The following is an 18,574-nucleotide window of genomic DNA, read 5'->3' as shown; positions in this document are numbered from 1 at the left end:
TGGGTAGATGAGAAGAACTTTCAGAGCTCTCTTATCTCTTAAACATGTCATAATGTTGAACTCAGATTTTATTTTCTGAATTTTCTATGTAATACACGCTGGTAGGTGTAGTGCCTAAGGCACTTGACTGCTAACCAGAAGGCTGGTGGTTCAAACCCACCAGCCACTCCTCGGAAGGAAGGTTGGGCGATCTACTTCTGTAGTGATACTGCCTCAGAAACCCAAGGAGAGGTCGCTGTGAATTAGGTCTGACTCAACAGCACATAACAACACAACAACAACAACAACTTGTAATACACTTATTTGCATATGAAATCTGCAGTGATTTGTTCAAACCATAGCTTTAATTGCCTTACTCCCATTTCTTCAAGGTTCAATATATTTTTAAAAATACAGCAGAGACGCGTAAGTGAATATATAATGGAAAGAATCCTCTCATCAGTGTAGCTACTCCCAACTTCATCTAATTTGATAATCCAAGTCTTTGTGTGGCAATTTTCATAAAATAGGGCAAATTGGTATTTCCATTTTTAAAGTTATATGCAAGCAGCAAATATTTTTTAGTACCTCCTTTGCATGCCAGGGTGTTAATCTCTATTGGATGCTGTTTAAATGTTGCAGTTGTAGTAGAAAGGAGGAATTATACAATGCATTTGTTAGGCTTAAAGAAAAATCATTCAAGTTTAGTAGCAAAAAAAATTTTAATAGTATCTAGCTAGAAATACAAGTATGTATTACACATAAATTTTATTACACAAATACCATTTGCACAGTGAATTACAGCAAACCAAATACATTGCTGTAAAAGTTTCTGAAAAGACCAGATTACTTAGTGACTTGATGGTGAATAACAGTACTATCCTAAACATAGAGGACGCAATTCACAATCCCTTCCCCCAACCTTTGGCACATTATCTGGATGAGAGTTGGTGTTTAAATTCAGTGAGTAAGTTAAGAATGTCAAGTCAACATCAGATGTTCTCCCTGTTCTTCAATTGACATTGATTGCATACACTTATTTAGTAAATCTTCTTCCTTTTTTTCTTCATTCATGTATGATTCAGAATCATTCATAGAAACTGAAGGAAAAATAAGAGTTTATACTGTCTGTTTTGGAAATAAAGTTCTATTTCATCCTGAAAATTCAGATTTCCTTGTAATTATAACTTTCAAAATGACCTAGCTTATTAAGCCTTTAGCAAAAACAAATTACTTGCAATTTTTAAAAACCTTCATCATCTTCCCTTCCCCCATCTTTTAAAAATAAGATACAGGATACTGTATTCTAGCCAAGTTGCTGTGTAGAAATTCTGTTACTAAATTTTATTTTAATTGACAAATGAGGACAACTACAAACTAAAAAGAGGGAAAAAACTGTGTCGTTACAGAACTTCTAGATGGTAGGGATGTTAAGACAACTACAAGATAGAATGGACTGTTCGAAACTTGGGAAGAAAACTGTAAGTCACAGGGTAACGTCAAAGAAAATGATAAACCTTCACATCAAAATAAAAAGGACCAGCACAAATATTTAGCAAATACTAAAACAACAGCAACAAAGGAAATGATAACATGATTCATAAACAAAACAAGCTCAGCATAGAAAATTAATATGGAACAAAGAAATCGACACCACGAAAAAGCATATAACAAAAATGACAGCAGCAAATTCATATTTGCCAATAATTACGTATCTGGCAAGGGCCTTATCCCTAAGACTTATAGAAAACTCCAGTACCTCAACACCAAAGGAATTAACAATCCAATTGAAAAACGGGCAGAAGACATGAATAGACACGTCACCAAGGAGGATAGTCAGGTGGCCAGCTTATACATGAAGAGATGCTCACAATCATTGGCCATCAGAGATGCAAATCAAAACAATGAGATACTGTCTCACCCCAGCACTGATGGCAAGGTTCAACAAGACAGAAAATAAATGCTGGTGGGGATGTGGAGAGATTGGGACTCTCATACACTGCTGGTGGGACTGTGAAGTAATACAACCACTGTGGAAAGCAATATGGTGATTCCTTAGAAAGCTAGAATTGGAGATACCGTTTGACCCAGCAATCCCATTACTAGGTATATATCCTAGAGAGGTGAGAGCCAGGACAGGAACAGATACATGCACACTCATGTTCATTGTAGCACTATTTACAATAGCAAAAAGATGGAAACAACCTATGTGCCCATCAGCAGAAGAGTGGATGACCGAACTGTAGTAATGGAATGCTATGCAGCACTAAAGAATAATGTAGAGTCTGCAAAACACAGCATAATATGGATGAACTTGGAGGACATCATGCTGAGTGAAATAACTCTATCAAAGAAGGACAAATATAGTATTAGTTCATTATTGTGGAGGGTCAAGGAAAGGTTTATATATGGAGGTAACCGTTCTTGGTTGGTTGCCAGGTGTAGGAGGGGAGGGGAGAGAACACTGCAAAAAAAAAAAAAAAAAAAAAAAATGCATCGACTCATATCACTTTAGTTTTGTGTATTTCACTGTACATAAATTATATTTCAATAAAATCCATTACAATTTTATTTTATAATTGATTTTCATAATAACCTTCAAAAGATTAAGCAAAAATCTTTTGGTTGGGAGGGAGTTAAGGTGGTCAGTTGCCTGTCTTCAAGTATCTCTTCCTTTCCCTTTAGTTGCTTCTCATTTCTTGGAGACCACAGGGATTTTTCTTTTACCTGGGTTTTCCCCTAACTTCTTGGAACCAGCCTTGCCTTCTCTATGCTTTCCTCATTGGGTGGGCACAGTATAGGATCTGCAGCAGTGCCGAGTGGCATTGTCACACAGCACTGGGATTTCAGTTCAGAAGGCCTAAGTCCTGACTTCCCTATCCAGTAAAAGTGGGAATTATTGACACTGATCCTTCCCAAGTTTGGGTTTGTTTGAGCTGTATCTGTAAATTTTGATAATATCACCTGCTTGACTCACCTTCACTGGTTTATTGACTGTCCAACAAAATAACGTAAGTGATATAACCAGTTGCTGTTGAGTTTATTGCGACTCACGGCGACCCCATGTATGTCATATAGAAATTTCAATAGCTGATATTTTAGAAGTAGGTCACAAGGCCTTTCTTCTGAAGCACTTCAGGATGGACTTGAACCTCCAACCTCTCACTTAACACCTAAGCTTGTTAACAGTTTGCACCACACAGGAACTCCTATAAGTGAACCTTCTGTAAACTATACAGAGTACCTTGATAATCCAAATATGTCACTACCACAAAGAAGTGCTATGGCATAGAGTCATTCTTTTAAAGTCTCTGATCGTGATATTAGGAGTCCTTGGGTCGTGTAAATGGTTGAGCACTGCCCTTCTAACTGAAGGGAAGGCCTAGGGATCTGCTTCCTAAAGGTCACATCCTTGAAAGGCCTATCGAGCAGTTCTCTGCACATAAGGGATCACGATGAGTTGGAATCCACCACAACTCCCAACAACCTTGATATTGTCAATATCTTTAGAATTAGAAATGTCTTGAATTCACTCCTCTGATCAGTGTGTGATTTTAAATGAAAGCAAAACGTGAATTTCATGTTTCATTTTCTGTAGGTCCCTGGGTGGCACAGTTTGCACTTGGCTATTACTAATGAGAGGCTGGCGGTTCGGTCCACCCAGCAGCATCATGGAAGAAAGGCCTGATGAGCTACTTACGTGAGATTACAACCATTGTAAACCCTATGGGGTGCACGTCTCTGACACACAGACTGAATGGCAATGGGTCTGCTACTAGAAATGAAACTGCATTTTGTTTAATACTTTTTAAGTATAAGATCTTTACAACTGCCTATATTTTAAATTCAACATTTACCTGGTTGCATGAACAGCCTGCTTGGTCTTCTAAAAATCTTCAGTGACTTACATCTTGTTTTAGTTGAATATCCAGTCTTCAACCTGTAAGAAAGAGAAGGATCTTAATTGGAGCCAACAAAGTACAAAACTGCCTAGTGTTTATGGGAAACAATGCAAGCTCTTAGTTAAGCTGCCAGCATCACCCAAGACATCTTTTCAGCCCCCAAATTCTCCTGTGACTAAACCTGAAATGCAAAGCTCACTATTGCAGTGCAGGTTGAATACTCAGTCTTCTTAATCTCTTTTTCCCCTCTTTCCTTTTTTGTTTTATAATATTCCTCTGGGCAAAAGCAAATACATGCTTTCTCCTTTTAAGTATTTGTATTTTTTGCAATTTGAGTAGGAATCATATTGAAAAGGGATGTCTCCCATCTCTAACTGATCAAGAAATGTTTACAATTCTACAACATACTTTCAAGAAGTGGCATATCCCATTCAGCTCAGTGAAGGGTTAGAGGACATCCTTTTGTGCTTATTGTCCAAGCTATTTTGGATTTAGCAAAGTGAAGATTTTAGGGAACACAAATTTTAATACCATTTAACTACCCTTCAAATAAAATTGGACGTTTTCAACCTCTTAAACAGTAAGAAACATACCCCTCTTTGTTTCTCGCTGGTCGCCAGAGGGCGTGTGGCACGATCATTTCAGGGGCACAGGCTGCTGTGATGCTGGAAGGCCCCAAGCCCTCTCTGTCCAGTTGGTGTCGCCATGTGGTGCAGGGGTAATGCTGTTTCTGGGAGTAACGTGAGCTGAGGCGGCTCCTGTGATGAGTGAGGACACCTGTCATACAAATCACTTGTTAGAAGGACCTCCCATCTCTTGGGAGAACTCGGGAGCAACTCAGGAGGTGCACCTGCCTGGCTTCTGGGAGCTGCGCTGAATCACGTGTATGTACTGCTTCTTCATTAATGTTTTCAGGTAGTTGGCATTATAGATCTTAGCAATGCTGCACAGGTAGCGTTTCTGGCCCATGGTGAAGTCAGGATGCTGAAACACAGAATAAATAAGATTATTTATTACGGAGCTGGAATGCTCCTCAGAAGCGAGAATGGCCAGACTTTGTCTTACCTACTTTGGTCACGTTGTCAGAAGGGACCATTCCCTGGAGCAGGGTATCCCTGGAGTGGGAAGACCCTCAATGAGATGGTTTGACACGGTGGCTGCAACAGTGGGCTGAAGCACAGCAAGGATTGTGAGGACGGGGCAGGATTGGGCAGGGCTTCATTCTGGAGCCAACTCAATGGCACCTGACAACAAAGTCTGCACCGTAGAACAGAGGTTGGCAACCACCGCCTTATCTGATAGGGTCAATGTATTGTGTAGAGTTACACCATACATACATTTAGCTTATACAAATGCAACTTTGTTAACGTGGCCAAAAAGAAAGAAGAATGGCCATTTGAACAGTGCTAGTGGTTGAACTAGGAGCTCTGGTAGCATAGTGCCTAAGGCACTTGACTGCTAACCAGAAGGCTGGCGGTTCAAACCCACCAGCCACTCCTCGGAAGGAAGGTTGGGCAATCTACTTCTGTAGTGATACTGCCTCAGCAACCCAAGGAGGGGTCGCTATGAGTCAGGGCCAACTCGATGGCACATAACAACAACAACAACAACAGTGGTTGAACTTGAACTTGTTGTTCCACTCAAGTGGTTCCCACATGCTCTGAGGTTGAGAACCCCTGCCCTAGAGAAACAAGGAAGATGTGAATGAGCTGGTCCTTAATAGCTCCCACGCCTCTCTCTGGGCATCCTGCCTTCTCAATTAGATCTAATATTTAAGTGCCTGTTTTTTTTTTTTTTTTTTAAGGTATAACATGGTACTTAAGAGCAACTCAATTACTCTGCTTCCTCTCAACTAAAACAGTCTTTGCAGCACAGAAGAGTTGCAGTCTGTGTTGGGTATACTGAGGAAAGCTTGGGGGCCTCTAGTAGAAGTGGTTCTGACTAAGATTTTCACCGTTCTTGCTGGTTTATAAGTTAGCATTCACTTAAGATGCAAGACTCCACTGCAGGTATACATATGTATATACACACACACACAAAGGATTCAAAATGTTCATCAGAAAATTTGCCACTTTGCACAGATCTTTAGTAATCAGTGCACATTGCTTCAAGGATGGTATTGCTGGCAGCTGTGATCTTTGATGGGTAGTGAAGGTCAAAAGTTATAAAATGCTTGCTTATCTTGCAGCCCCCCCCCCCCTTTTTTTTTTTTTTTTGGTTAAATCTGCTTCTAATTTTTCAGTCCTTAGTGAAATCTTTATGAGGTTGGATTTCCATCTCTAGGATGGTGCTTTCTTAAGCAGCTTTGTGCTTGGGGCACTGAGCTTCCAGAGTAAAAGTACATTCAATCTCAAGTTTCATCAAGCTGCGAAAGAGCTCTCATGATATGGAATGATCTAATCCTTACAATCATGCAGAAGTTTACACCACAGGTATTTATTGGCTCCTAGACAATATGCTGGGTATACCTTATACAATATGCTGTTATCTGCAGTGCCTTTCCCTTAAGGTAGCGCATCTTCCATAAAGAGTTCAGCTCTAAATACAAAGAATATTGGTATTTAAAGAACCATTTTTTGGTTAGCATACCTTTCGAAAGGATGCATCCTTCATTGATTTAGGGATGTGAATTGTTTGAATTTGAGGAGTTTTCCATAACTCTTGCAGCTTGGCTGTATGTGATTCCACTTTATGTCCATCTGTGAGTCTCTCTGTAGGCAAGGACGTTATTATGTGAATTTCATGAGCTAGGATCAGTTCAGTAAATTATTAAAGAGATCTATATATTGATGTGTCAATGATTATTCTGGAGTATCATGAATATTTTACATCAGATTGTTAAATTTCAAGCTACTTATGATATGTCATTTGTTTAGAGCTTATAGCTATCTCTATTCATAAACATTTACTATGCAATACTAAAATAATTTTTGCTCAAAGTGATTCAAAGGCAGCAAAGCTGATTTTTTTTTTGTTAAGTTATATATGGACTCCATTACTTTGAACTCAGCTGAGATGGTGACAGTAAGTCAGTTTTTTTGTTTATCATCTATCAGAAATATACTAAAGAATCTATATGCACGATTTGTATTTTAAAGATTTACAACAATACTATTTTATTCATTTGACTTTCCTTTTAAAATCCTATTCCCTAGAGTATGAAAGCATTAATATTAAATGCCAGTCAGGAAATACCAGGCTACTATATCATACCTCACACACATTTATCTTAAAAATAGCACACTTGATAGAATTAATTTAAATGGATTTCCTTGTATTGGACTCAAGATAGAATAACACAAATTTTACCCCTTTTAATGCTGTATAAATTTATTAAAGCTTATTTTTACATAGTTTTAGTTATATTTTGTGTGAACAGAATAAAATAGCCTTTAAACAAAATTTATTGTTTTATGTGAAAGGTCACATAGCACATTAGTTTCTCATTTAACAATTTGTACACAGTTTGCTCCATGACACTGGTTGCTATCCCCACAGCGTGTCAGTACTCTTTCCTTTTCCGTCCTGCCTTCCCAGTGCCTGTGTCTGCAGTTTCCCTTCCCCTTGTTGCCTTCTCATCTCTGCTATTGGGCACACATTACCCATTTAGTTTCCTATAGTTGATTGTTCTAGGGAGCACAGTTCTCTCATTTTTTTTTTTTTTTAAATGGGACAGTCTGTTATTTGCCTGAAAGGTGACTTCTGGGAGCGGCTTCTGTTCTAGGTTAAAAGGGTGTCATAGGGCAAAAGTCTTGGGGGTTCTTCTAGTCTCTATCAGTCTAGAAAGTCTGTTTTTTTTTTTTTTTTTAATGAATTTGAGTTTTGTTCCATATTTTTCTCCCATTCTAACCAAGACTTTCTGTTGTTTCCCTGATCAGAGCAATTAGTAGTGGCTGGGCACCATCTAGTTCTTCTGGTCTCAGGCTAGAGGTGGCTGTGGTTTGTATGGGCCGTTAGTCCTATAGACTAATAGCTTATTTGAGTCTTTGATTTCCTTCACTCTCCTTTGCTCCAGAGGGGAAAAAACCAATAGTTGTATCTTAGATGGCCACTCACAAGCTTTTAAGACCCCTGATGCTACTCACCAAGAAAGATGTCCCCTGAGACTATGGTCCTTAGCCTTCAAGACCAGTAACTCAGTCCCACGAGGTATTTGGACATGTCTAAGAATCTGTCCCCCTTATATCTTCTATTATAGATATGAATATATATGTAGCACATACAAATAGGTATATAAGTGCCCTCAACTATACCTATATATGCATGCATGTATACTCCCATATGCCCTCCCATACCTACATGACATACATATCTACCTATGCAACCACCTGCAAATTTTTAATTGCTTTTACTGTTGCTGCTGCTTTCATTCAGCATAATTATTTTGAGATTCATCCATGTTACTTATAACAATGGGAGCTCTGGTAGCATAGTGCCTAAGGCACTTGACTGCTAACCAGAAGCCTGGCGGTTCAAACCCACCTGCCACTCCTCAGAAGGAAGATGGGGCAATCTACTTCCATAGTGATACTGCCTTGGAAACCCAAGGAGGGGTTGCTATGAGTTGGGTCCGACTTGACGACACATAACAACAAAACAACAACATATAGCAATAGTTCTTTTTTAATGCTGAGTAGTATTGCAATGTATGTATGTATCTCAATTCAGTTTTTCATCCACACGTTCATGGATATTGGGTTTTTCTAGTATTTGACTATTACAAATAAAACTGACAGAACAGATTTTAAGTTAAAAGTTTGTAGTTTGTTTCAGTGTTACTGATAACAAAGGGCCCAGTAAATTTGTATTTTAAACTTCAGTTGTAGTTAGTTCTTCAAAACTGTGGGAAAGTGATGGTTAGTACAAATAAGTAAGAGTTAAATTTGCTTATTGAAGGTCTGATTTGTTTGCTAACAATGGAAAATTATGTCAAAATTTTATTATGACCCTTGAAACATAATTGAAATCTGTAATAAGAGAATGAATACCAATATAACATTTTTTAAAGTTTATTTTTTAAAAAAATCCTTTTTAAAGTCATAATTTTGGGCTAATTATCTAATAATATATCTTTTGTGTCCCTGTGAAGCTTATTTCTGAGATGCATATTCTAGTCTAGACTCAAATTTGTCAAAAGAATGATAACAGTACTTTATAGAAAATCAAACACTTAAAAATAGTTAACTAACCCAAGTAACTTTTGAATACATTACCTGAACTATACACCTTCAAACAGAAAGAATTCTAAGCAAATATTAAACTCAAACTACTAGACTTTTTTTCGGCAGAGTCACGGGGTAGCAGTTCTGAAGCTATTTTTTTTTATACGTGTTGGGCCTGAGCAAATGAGGAAATTTGTTGTGGTTAGTGGGAGCCAGGTTTCACACTGGTGGAGAAGGGAGTTTCCTATTCATATGGGAAAAGAGAAACATAGCAAATACCTGCTTGTTGGCTTGTAATTGGAGCAATCAGTGGGAGCTCATGAGTTTTAATATACATACTAGGTAGAGAGATACAGAAATGCATATAGACATGTGTAGGTATGTAGACAGACACGCACAGAGAAAGAGAAAGCAAATGTAGTTAACATTTGATGGAATCTGAGTGAAGGGATCCTCAAGTTCTGTGCACTATTCTTACAACTTTTCTGAAAATCTGTATTCAAACTTAAAAAAAAAAAAAGTGCTAATTTTGACGAAGAAGCCCTGCTGGCACAATGGTTAAGCGCTCAACTGCTAACTGAAAGCTCAGTGGTTTGAATCCACCAGCTGCTCCGCAGGATAAAGATGGCAGTCTGCTTCCCTAGAGATTACAGATGTAGCAGTTCTACTCTGCCCTAGAGGGTTGCTATGAGTCAGAATTGACTCTAAAGTAAAGGGTTTGGTTTGTTTGGTAATTTTGATAAATCGTTTTATGTTATTATAGGAAAGTAGTTTAGAGTGGATATAAAGTTTTAGTAAATAATTGAAAAATGAGTTTTGCTCATTGTCTTGAAGACAAATTTTAGTTAAATCAGATTTAAAACAATATCTCGATTCTTTGCCAAGAGAGTTGACTATAGTGTTTATAGTAAATAATAGGGTTAGACCTTAACTGCAAATGCAAAGGGAAACCATAAGGCACTTATTGAGTACTGCTAGCTTTTACTCATGATTATAACTGTAGGATTTGTGAAGTACATACACTAAATATAAGAAAAAGTGAAAGTCCTCTTTAATCCCACCATCTAGTACTAATCACTGAAAAACATTTTGCAATATTACCTTTCTGAGTTTTCTAGGCATATATGTATATTGTTTTTAATATGAGCAGGGTCCTACAGTAATCACACTTTTCATTTTTATTTTGATGTTTAGAAACTTTGCTTTTATGTAATTCAATCAGTCTACTTCATATACTTCAATTATTAAAATTCCTCCTTTAGACAAGTTATTTTCCTTCACGTTGGGGATGAGAAACTATTAATATTTGGTTTGTGTTTTGTTTCTTTTCTCTACTGAAGTCTTATTCAGTAAGAATTTTGATTAGGTAACTATCTAAGTAATAATGCTGGAACTCATATGGTAGAATTTTGCAAGACCAACTACTTGTTCATTGCAAACACCTTTTTTCAACAACACAAACGGAGGCTGTACACGTGGACTTCACCAGATGGAACACACAGGAATCAGATTGATTACATCTGTGGCAAGAGGTGGTGGAAAAGCTCAATATCTTCGGGCAAAACCAGGCCAGGAGCTGATTGTGGAACAGACCATCAACTGCTCATATGCAAATTCAACTTGAAGTTAAAGACAATGAAAACAAGTCCAAGAGAGCCAAAGTATGATCTTGAATATATCCCTCCTGAATTTAGAGATCATCTAAAGAATAGATTTGATGCATTGAACTCCAACGACTGAAAGCCAGATGAATTATGGGAAGATATCAAGAACATTATCCATGAAGAAAGCAAGAGATCACTAAAAAGACAAGAAAAGAAGAGAAGACCAAAGTGGATGACAGAAGAGACTCTGAACCTTGCCCTTGAGCAGAGAATAGCTAAAGCAAATGGAAGAAATAAAAAGGTTAAAGGGCTGAACAGAAGATTTCAAAGAGCAGCTCGAGTAGACAAAGCCAATTACTATAATGAAATGTGCAAAGACCTGGAGTCTGAAAACCAAAAGGGAAGAACATGCTTGGCATTTCTCAAACTGAAAGAACTGAAGAAAAAAATTGAAGCCTCGAGTTGCAATATTGAGAGATTCTATGGGCAAAATATTGAATGATGCAGGAAACATCAAGAGAAGATGGCAGGAATACACAGAGTCACTGTACCAAAAAGAACTGATCGATCTTCATCCATTTCAGGAAGTGGCATATGATCTAGAACCAATGGTAATGAAGGAAGAAGTCAGAGCTGCAATGAAAGAACTGGCAAAGAACAAGGCTCCGGGAATTGATGGCATACCGATCGACATATTTCAACAAACAGATGCCCCATTGGAGGCACGCACTCAGTTATGCCAAGAGATTTGGAAGACAGCTAGCTGGCCAGCTGACTGGAAGAGATCCATATTTGTGCCTATTCCAAAGAAAGGTGATCCCACAGAATGTGGAAATTATAGAACAATATCATTAATATCGCATGCAAGTAAGATCTTACTGAAGATAATTCAGAAACGTTTGCAGCAGTATATTGATAGAGAACTTCCAGAGGTTCAAGCCGGATTCAGAAGAGGACGTGGAACAAGGGATATCATAGCTGTTGTCAGATGGATCTTGGCTCAAGGCAAAGAATACCAGAAAGATGTTTACCTGTGTTTTATTGACTATGCAAAGGCATTTGATTGTGTGGATCATGACAAATTATGGATAACATTGAGAAGAATGGGAATTTCCGAGCACTTGATTGTACTCATGAGGAATCTGTACCTTGACCAGGAGGCTGTCATTTGAACAGAACAAGGGAACACTACATGGTTTAAAATCAAGAAGGGAGTGCGTCAGGGTTGTATTCTTTCTCCACACTTATTCAATCTATATGCTGAACAAATAATCCAAGAAGCTGGACTATATGAAGAAAAACGTGGTATCAGGATTGGAGGAAGAATCATTAACAACCTGAGATATGCAGATGATACAACTTTGCTTGCTGAAAATGAGGATGACTTAAGGCACCTACTGCTGAAGGTTGAAGAATACAGTCTGCAGTATGGATTACATCTCAATATAAAGAAAACAAAAATCCTCACAACTGGACCAATGAGCAGCATCACAATAAATGGAGAAAAGATTGAGGTTGTCAAAGAATTCACGTTGCTTGGTTCTACAATCGATGCCAATGGAAGCAGCAGTCAGGACATTAGACGACGTGTAGCATTGGGAAAGTCAACTGCAAAGGAACTGTATCAAGTGCTGAGGAGCAAGGATATCTCCTTGAGGACTAAGGTGCGCCTGACACAAGCCATGATATTTCCAATCGCCTCGTATGCATGTGAGAGCTGGACGATGAATAAGGAAGACCGAAGAAGAGTTGATGCTTTTGAGTTGTGGTGCTGGCAAAGAATACTGAAAGTACCATGGACTGCTAAAAGAACTAACAGATCTGTCCTGGAGGAAGTGCAGCCAGAATGCTCCTTGGAAGCAAGAATGGCCAGACTTCGTCTCACCTATTTTGGTCATGTTGTAAGAAGGGACCTTTCCCTGGAGAAGGATGTCATGCTTGGTAGGGTGGAGGGTCAACGGAAGAGGGGGAGGCCTTCAACGAGATGGATTGACATGGTGGCTGCAATGATGGGCTCAAGTATAGCAGGGATTGTGGGGCTGGCGCGGGATCGGGCAGTGTTTCGTTCTGCTGTGCATGGGGTCGCTATGAGTCGGAAACGACTCGACGGCACTTAACAACTATCTAAGTTAATGAGACCAAAGGTAAACACATTTAAAATGACCATGTTTTATATAAACGTACATGTACACACACATAGTATATATATATACATACATATATATATATGTATATATATATGTGCATATATATTTTTTCCTGGACAATTATAAGGACTGAAAATTTTCCAAGGAAAGGGAAATGTGATTCTAAGCCTCTATATAGTTGGATTTAAATGAGACATGTAAAAACTACGGTAACTACTGTGCTTTTTAAAGAATGCATATTCTAAGGTCAGTAAATTCCACCTTCTTCACCCCCATAAAGAAAAGCAATTAGTAAGAGGTCTTTCGGGCCAGTCTTACTCTGTTAACTCCAGCAGAAAAGAGGTAAGTACTTTGAAAACACTGTCATCTTTAAGGGTGAGGAAGATACAATTATTGGGAAACAGGTTCTTTAAAGCTGTAAAATTTACAATTTTTTAAAATCTGGGTTTAAACCCTAGGTTGTGTTCTGTTTTCACCCAGCATTAGTTCTAACGGTAGCTCTTTTTCAATTCAGTGCTAATTCTGAAAGCCTTTTTTTTTTTTAAATGCTTGATCTTGTATTAATAGGAGAGAAAGAACATTCTGGATTTTTCTTTGAAAATCTTAAAAGACTCAGTTCATCAACTATGCTAATAAAGTCTATTTTTAAAACTCCATCGTCTAAGTAGTTGCATATTGGCTTCTCTGAGCCATCTTATTTATAGGTATTATCTGGCTTATATGCAGTACTCACCAGTACCTTTGGAATTCTGGTAATAAGAATGTCCAGATCTGTTTAAAAAAAAAAGAGAGAGAGAGGGAAGCATATAAATGATACATAGTCAACAGCTTTACAAGCAATAAAAAAAGTATTTAAAATGAAAAAGGGACAGTATTGCATATGTTTTTTTTTTTTCATGTTTCCAGCAGGCATACTGTCTTGCAAAATTTACCTTGTAATTCTTGTTAAGTCCTCCTGGCTCCAGGATTTTTGAAAGTGAGTTATCTGAGATTTTTACCATAATAGAAAGGATTTACTTTAAGCCAGTTTTGGTTTTACTTTTACAGTCTCCTAATCCAGTTCTTACAGTGAGCTCAATAAAGTATAGTCTGGGCTCCTGTGCTAACCGTGAGACATTTTCTTGCTCTGTTTTTAATAAAGTATTTTGGGTACTGAAAAGACTATCCAGTTCTTTATTACATGTAATTTAGGTGTGCTGGAACTGACACATTGGTCTGTAATGTTTAACTCTGTACAAGTTATTTTTTTCTTTTTTCAAATTAAGTCAAATCCCTCTTCCTTCTCTCTTCTCAAAATTTATTCAACTGATCTCCCGATATACTTAGGATCCAACAATTTCTCAAGCACTGAAGAACAGGAAAGGAACCCACACGACGGCCCCACCAGCTTTAAGAGGTCTCCAATCGCGATACATTAAAAAAAAAAAAAAAAAACAATGATTGCAGCAGGGGCCATGACTGTGGGCTGAACTGGGCAGCGAAAAGGTCACAACTCTGACTTTTAGGGACTAATGGTGGGAGGGGATAAGGAGGGACAAGAGCAGAGACCTCCACCTGGAAATAGTAAAAACGTGCTCGAAAAATGGCCTTATGAAGGGATTTCGTTGTAAAGAAAATGTCAAGATCAAGGTGCCTCTAATATTAATAGTCATCTGCTTCCTTGCCATCATGAACCCCGGTTTGACACACACAGGCCCGGGTTTATTGACTTGAAGCTCTCCCTGGAGCGGGGGGTGCGTTTTCTCTCTACGATGCTCCCACCTTTAAATATAGCGACTGTAGCCAGACGGCAATTTATCCAGCAGGTGTCGCAGCGCCCCCTGGGGGCGGAAAGGTGCACGCAGGCGAGTGTCGCAGTCGCTGACTTCAGTCATTCATTGCACCAAACCCTCACCTCCGAGCTTCCCTCAGAAGCTCCCTAACACAGTGAGCGAGTCAGCCTCCATGTTTCCATCTCGACCCCAACAAACGTTTTCCCGCTCACTTAAGTGCACTGGGGATCAGTTCATTCGCGGAGCAGCCCGTTCCCACCCCTCCTCTGGCGGGGGACCACCACCTAGGGCTATTGACCGTCCCCTCTCCTCCCCGAACCCCTAAGGGCCCCGCAGCCTCACCCGCCGCCGCAACCCTCGCTCCGGGCCGCTGCGGGCAGTTCTGCCGAAGAGCTGCGCTCAGTCCAGTAGGACAACTGCCCCTGGCCGGGCATTCTCCTCCCTGATGCCCAGACTGCGAGCCGCGTGCGGGAGCAGCCGTCCCTACCCCTCCCCTCAGCACTCGTGCGTCAGGCGGGGAGATATTGGGGTGAAGAGGCGGACGCTAAACTCGCCCCCTCCGATGTGGTCCGGACACTGCCCGAAGAGCTTCGGGAGAGCGGGGAGGGTAGATCGGGATCCTGAAGCTACGGTGGAGGAGGGGCGGAAGTTCCTCAGTTGATAGCGCTTTTGAACGTTTGCGTCTTTTTATGGAAGGGATGCGTCACGGGAACGCTCCCTAGAACAAGAGGTGCCCTCCATTTCAGCATTCCAGACCGTAATCAAATTTGCAAATCTTGGGTGTCGCCATTTAGCCAAACACTCGTACGGAAACCAAGAACCAAGGGACCCAGCGCAAGATGCTAAGCGTTATCTGTTATCACCTAGGAAACCAGGTATCAACTGCGTCCCAACCGCAGATTTTAGCAACTGCTTCTGCGCACGCGCAAACGCTAGGCTCTACTCCAGTCCTTCAAAGTAGCGCCTCCGCGTTTTACACGGGATTTGGCCCACGAGCCTCTCCGTACTACGATGTGCGAGAGAACGGGGACGCAGAAAGGAACTTGGATTGTGATTGGTCTACACGCCGTGTTCCCGGAACTCAGTCAGCGTCGGCGAAGACTGAGGGGAGTGTGGTGGTTCATTCCCAGTGCTGTGTGCCGGCTGCATTGGGAGCTGGAGGGTCACTATGCCTCGGTATGCGCAGCTGGTCATGGGCCCCGCCGGCAGCGGTAAGGTGAGGACTTGAAGGAGAGAAATGTTGGAGTTCGTGGGGGGCCGGGAGTTCTGGTCCTGAGGTATGGGGCGGCGGGTGTGTGTGTTGGAGACTGTGGGCAACTGAATTTTGTGGTCTTTCTTTTGAAAGAGAGGTAGTAATGATTGTTAGTATTAATCGGATATATTTTTTTTGCCCCAGTTACTGTGCTAAGCGCCTCATTGATTTCCCCCAACAATCCTATGAGGTTGGTCTTATTTACAGAGAAGTAAAACGAGACACAGGGATTAAGTTCTTTGCCCAAGATCACATAGCTAGTGAGTGACGGCTAAGATTTAGTCTGTGATGTCTGACTCCAGACACGTGCTTGTAACTATCAGGCCTGCCTCGTTCACAGGAGATTCAAGTAGGGTCTCGTCTGTCAGTGCTTCTCGAGAGGTTGGTTGACGCAGCCTAGTTTGGGCCTTAGCGGATACTGTCCCAGGGGGTTTGAGAATCCTTGCAGGGGATGGGGTAGCCTCGCTCTCGGCTGTAACGCCTCTGGCCTTCCGACATTACAGAGCACCTATTGTGCCACCATGGTCCAGCACTGCGAAGCCCTCAATCGGTCCGTCCAAGTTGTGAACCTAGATCCTGCCGCAGAGCACTTCAGCTACCCCGTTATGGCCGGTGAGCCCTGGGCACAGCCCTGCCCCTCTTCCAGGGAGAAGTCGGGGGGAGGGTCAGGTAATGCATGCTGTTCAGCGGGGAAGCCGAGCGATTTGTCCTTGCAGTCTGCTCCCTGGTTTCCAAAACACGCTTTCCGCACCCGTGATGAACTGGAAAGGCAAAATGCCGTTTAGTGACATCCACTCATGATGTCATGTCTTGGTCCTTGAGGAAAGAATTAAAAGTGAGTGAACTCCCCTCATCACCCTTCCCTTCTCTCCCGTTAATGCTTGGTCCTGCTGTGGTGAATCTGGTGTACTGCTGATCACACTACAAGTGAGCAGCCTAGGGTTTTGGGGGTTTTTGTTTTGAAGTCTTTTAATTTATTCATTCAAATGTCTGTTGAATATCTACTTTATGGCAGACACCAGAGTTACAGCAGAGAACAAGATGATGCTATCCCTGCTCTCATGAACCTTTCCATTAATAAACAAAATGATATATTATGGATTGTGCTGAGAACTGTAAGAAGAGTGATGCTGCTTTAGGTAGTGTGGGCAGGGATGATGTCTATGGGGAGGAGCTGTTTGTTTGCACAGGCTTTCTGTCTCTCTCTCCATCTTTTTATCCTACTTTCTCTGCTTGAGCATGTACACAGCTCAACAAGGTATCCCAACTGGAGAGTCACATCACTCTGGTCCAGGTGTCTTACAGACTCACTAGTGGCCTTGATTCATCCTTTTAGGAGACCAATTTTATTGTCCCCATATGGGTCAATCGGAAGGAAGGTTGGGCAATCCTACTTCCGTAGTGATACTGCCTCGGAAGCCCAAGGAGGGGTCGCTATGAGTCGGGTTTGACTCGACGGCACATAACAACAACAACAACAACATGGGTCAATTGTTTACCCTTGGGGGAGGGCCTCGGAAGATGTTATTCCAATAAAACCTACAAAAGCTGCAACCTATGTAAGCCTGAAACTTGTTAGAGAAGGAAAACACAAGTATTTTCCACTAATAGAGAGGGATAGAAAAGTGGTAAGCTGTACCTTGTTAAAGGCAGAAAACTGCAAGGCCCAGAAAAATAAGGCGTTCTTGTGAAGTTCTCTGGTGGCACAATGCCTAAGGCATTTGACTGCTAACCAGAAGGCCAGCAGTTCAAACCCACCAGCCACTCCTCCAGAAGGAAGTTGGGTGATCTACTTCCGTAGAGATACTGCCTCAGAAACCCAAGGAGGGGTCGCTTTGAGTCAGAGCCAACTTGACCGCAGTGAGTTTGGTTTTGGTTTTGGTTTTGTTAAGTTCTAGCTCAAACAGGTTTCACTGTACTGTGAAATTGAAGGCCACTTTTCTATGAATGAAATTGTAAGTTTTAGCACAAAATGAAAACCTAAGGTAGAAAATTCTAACTACTGATTTCTAAAAATTGATAAATTTCAAAAAAAAAAAAAAAAAAAATGAGAACCACACTGCTACTAGGGTATTTCAAGCCCCTGTTACCGGTGGTTTAAGGTCCCTAGGTGGTGCAAATGGTTTACAATCAATTACTAACCTAAAGGTGTGGCCATGGGTTGGAATTGATTTGATGGCAAAGAGTTTGTTTTTTTTTATTAACAGGCAGTTTGAGGACATTGGTTGTTCGGTGGTAGAATTCTTTCCTTCCACATGGAAGACCTAGGTTCAGTCTCCTGGCCATTGTACCTCATGCAGAGCTCCTGCCCATCTGTCAGTGAAGCCTTGTGTGCGGCTATGATGCTGAACAGGTTTCAGCAGAGCTTTTGGACTAAAAGGGACTAGGAAGAAAGTCCTGGCAATCTACTTTGGAAAATCAGCCAGTGAAGACCCTGTGGATCACAGTGGTCTGATCCACAGCCAGTCGTGGAGATGACACAAGATTGGGCAGCATTTAGTACCATTGTGCATGGGGCCACCATGAGTTAGGCTCCAACTTGACAGCAGCTGACAATGACAACAACAGGTGCTTTATGCACATTATGTCATATAATCCTCATTCCTCTACCTCAGGATACAGGATTTTTCTCCCCCATTTTACAGATAAGAAAATGATGCTCATGTGAGTTAAACATTTACCTCAAGTAGACACACGCCCTGGAGAGAACAATCATGGGAGAAGGAAGGGCTGCTTATGCACAGGGAGATAGCTCA

At 40.8% G+C, this 18,574-nt stretch overlaps 2 protein-coding genes across 2 annotated transcripts in view; one reads left to right on the top strand and one right to left on the bottom strand.

Annotated features, from left to right (window-relative positions):
- Positions 1-960: 960 nt before the first annotated feature.
- Positions 961-15,043, bottom strand: FAM216A (family with sequence similarity 216 member A). The gene is made up of 7 exons (XM_007938160.2): positions 14,909-15,043; positions 13,528-13,565; positions 6,471-6,592; positions 4,736-4,865; positions 4,475-4,658; positions 3,837-3,919; positions 961-1,079 (listed from the first exon to the last, which is right to left on the bottom strand). The coding sequence occupies exons 1-7, from the start codon at positions 14,998-15,000 to the stop codon at positions 961-963; spliced, it is 768 nt and encodes a 255-aa protein (XP_007936351.1). The 5' UTR covers positions 15,001-15,043.
- A 691-nt stretch (positions 15,044-15,734) lies between these two features.
- Positions 15,735-18,574, top strand: part of GPN3 (GPN-loop GTPase 3) — a 10,372-nt gene continuing 7,532 nt past the window's right edge. The window contains exons 1-2 of the mRNA XM_007938159.1: positions 15,735-15,782; positions 16,322-16,430. Coding sequence (XP_007936350.1) covers positions 15,735-15,782; positions 16,322-16,430 — 157 coding nt within the window. The remainder of the gene's footprint in view (positions 15,783-16,321; positions 16,431-18,574) is intronic.

The sequence above is a fragment of the Orycteropus afer genome, unplaced genomic scaffold, assembly GCF_000298275.1.
Source record: "Orycteropus afer afer isolate SDZICR_OR568_19922 unplaced genomic scaffold, OryAfe1.0 scaffold00048, whole genome shotgun sequence".
In the NCBI taxonomy this organism is placed as follows: domain Eukaryota; kingdom Metazoa; phylum Chordata; class Mammalia; order Tubulidentata; family Orycteropodidae; genus Orycteropus; species Orycteropus afer.
This window is presented reverse-complemented; position numbering and strand designations above follow the sequence as displayed.

What these genes read in the sequence shown, in the direction of transcription:
- FAM216A (XM_007938160.2), bottom strand. Translation starts at nt 15,000, where the DNA reads ATGCCCGGCCAGGGGCAGTTGTCCTACTGGACTGAGCGCAGCTCTTCG. An exon ending in GCGCAGCTCCCAGAAGCCAG is followed by an intron (nt 4,659 to 4,735) that starts GCAGGTGCACCT and finishes TTTGTATGACAG; the next exon opens with GTGTCCTCACTCATCACAGG. An exon ending in CAGGCTGTTCATGCAACCAG is followed by an intron (nt 1,080 to 3,836) that starts GTAAATGTTGAA and finishes TTTTTCCTTCAG; the next exon opens with TTTCTATGAATGATTCTGAA.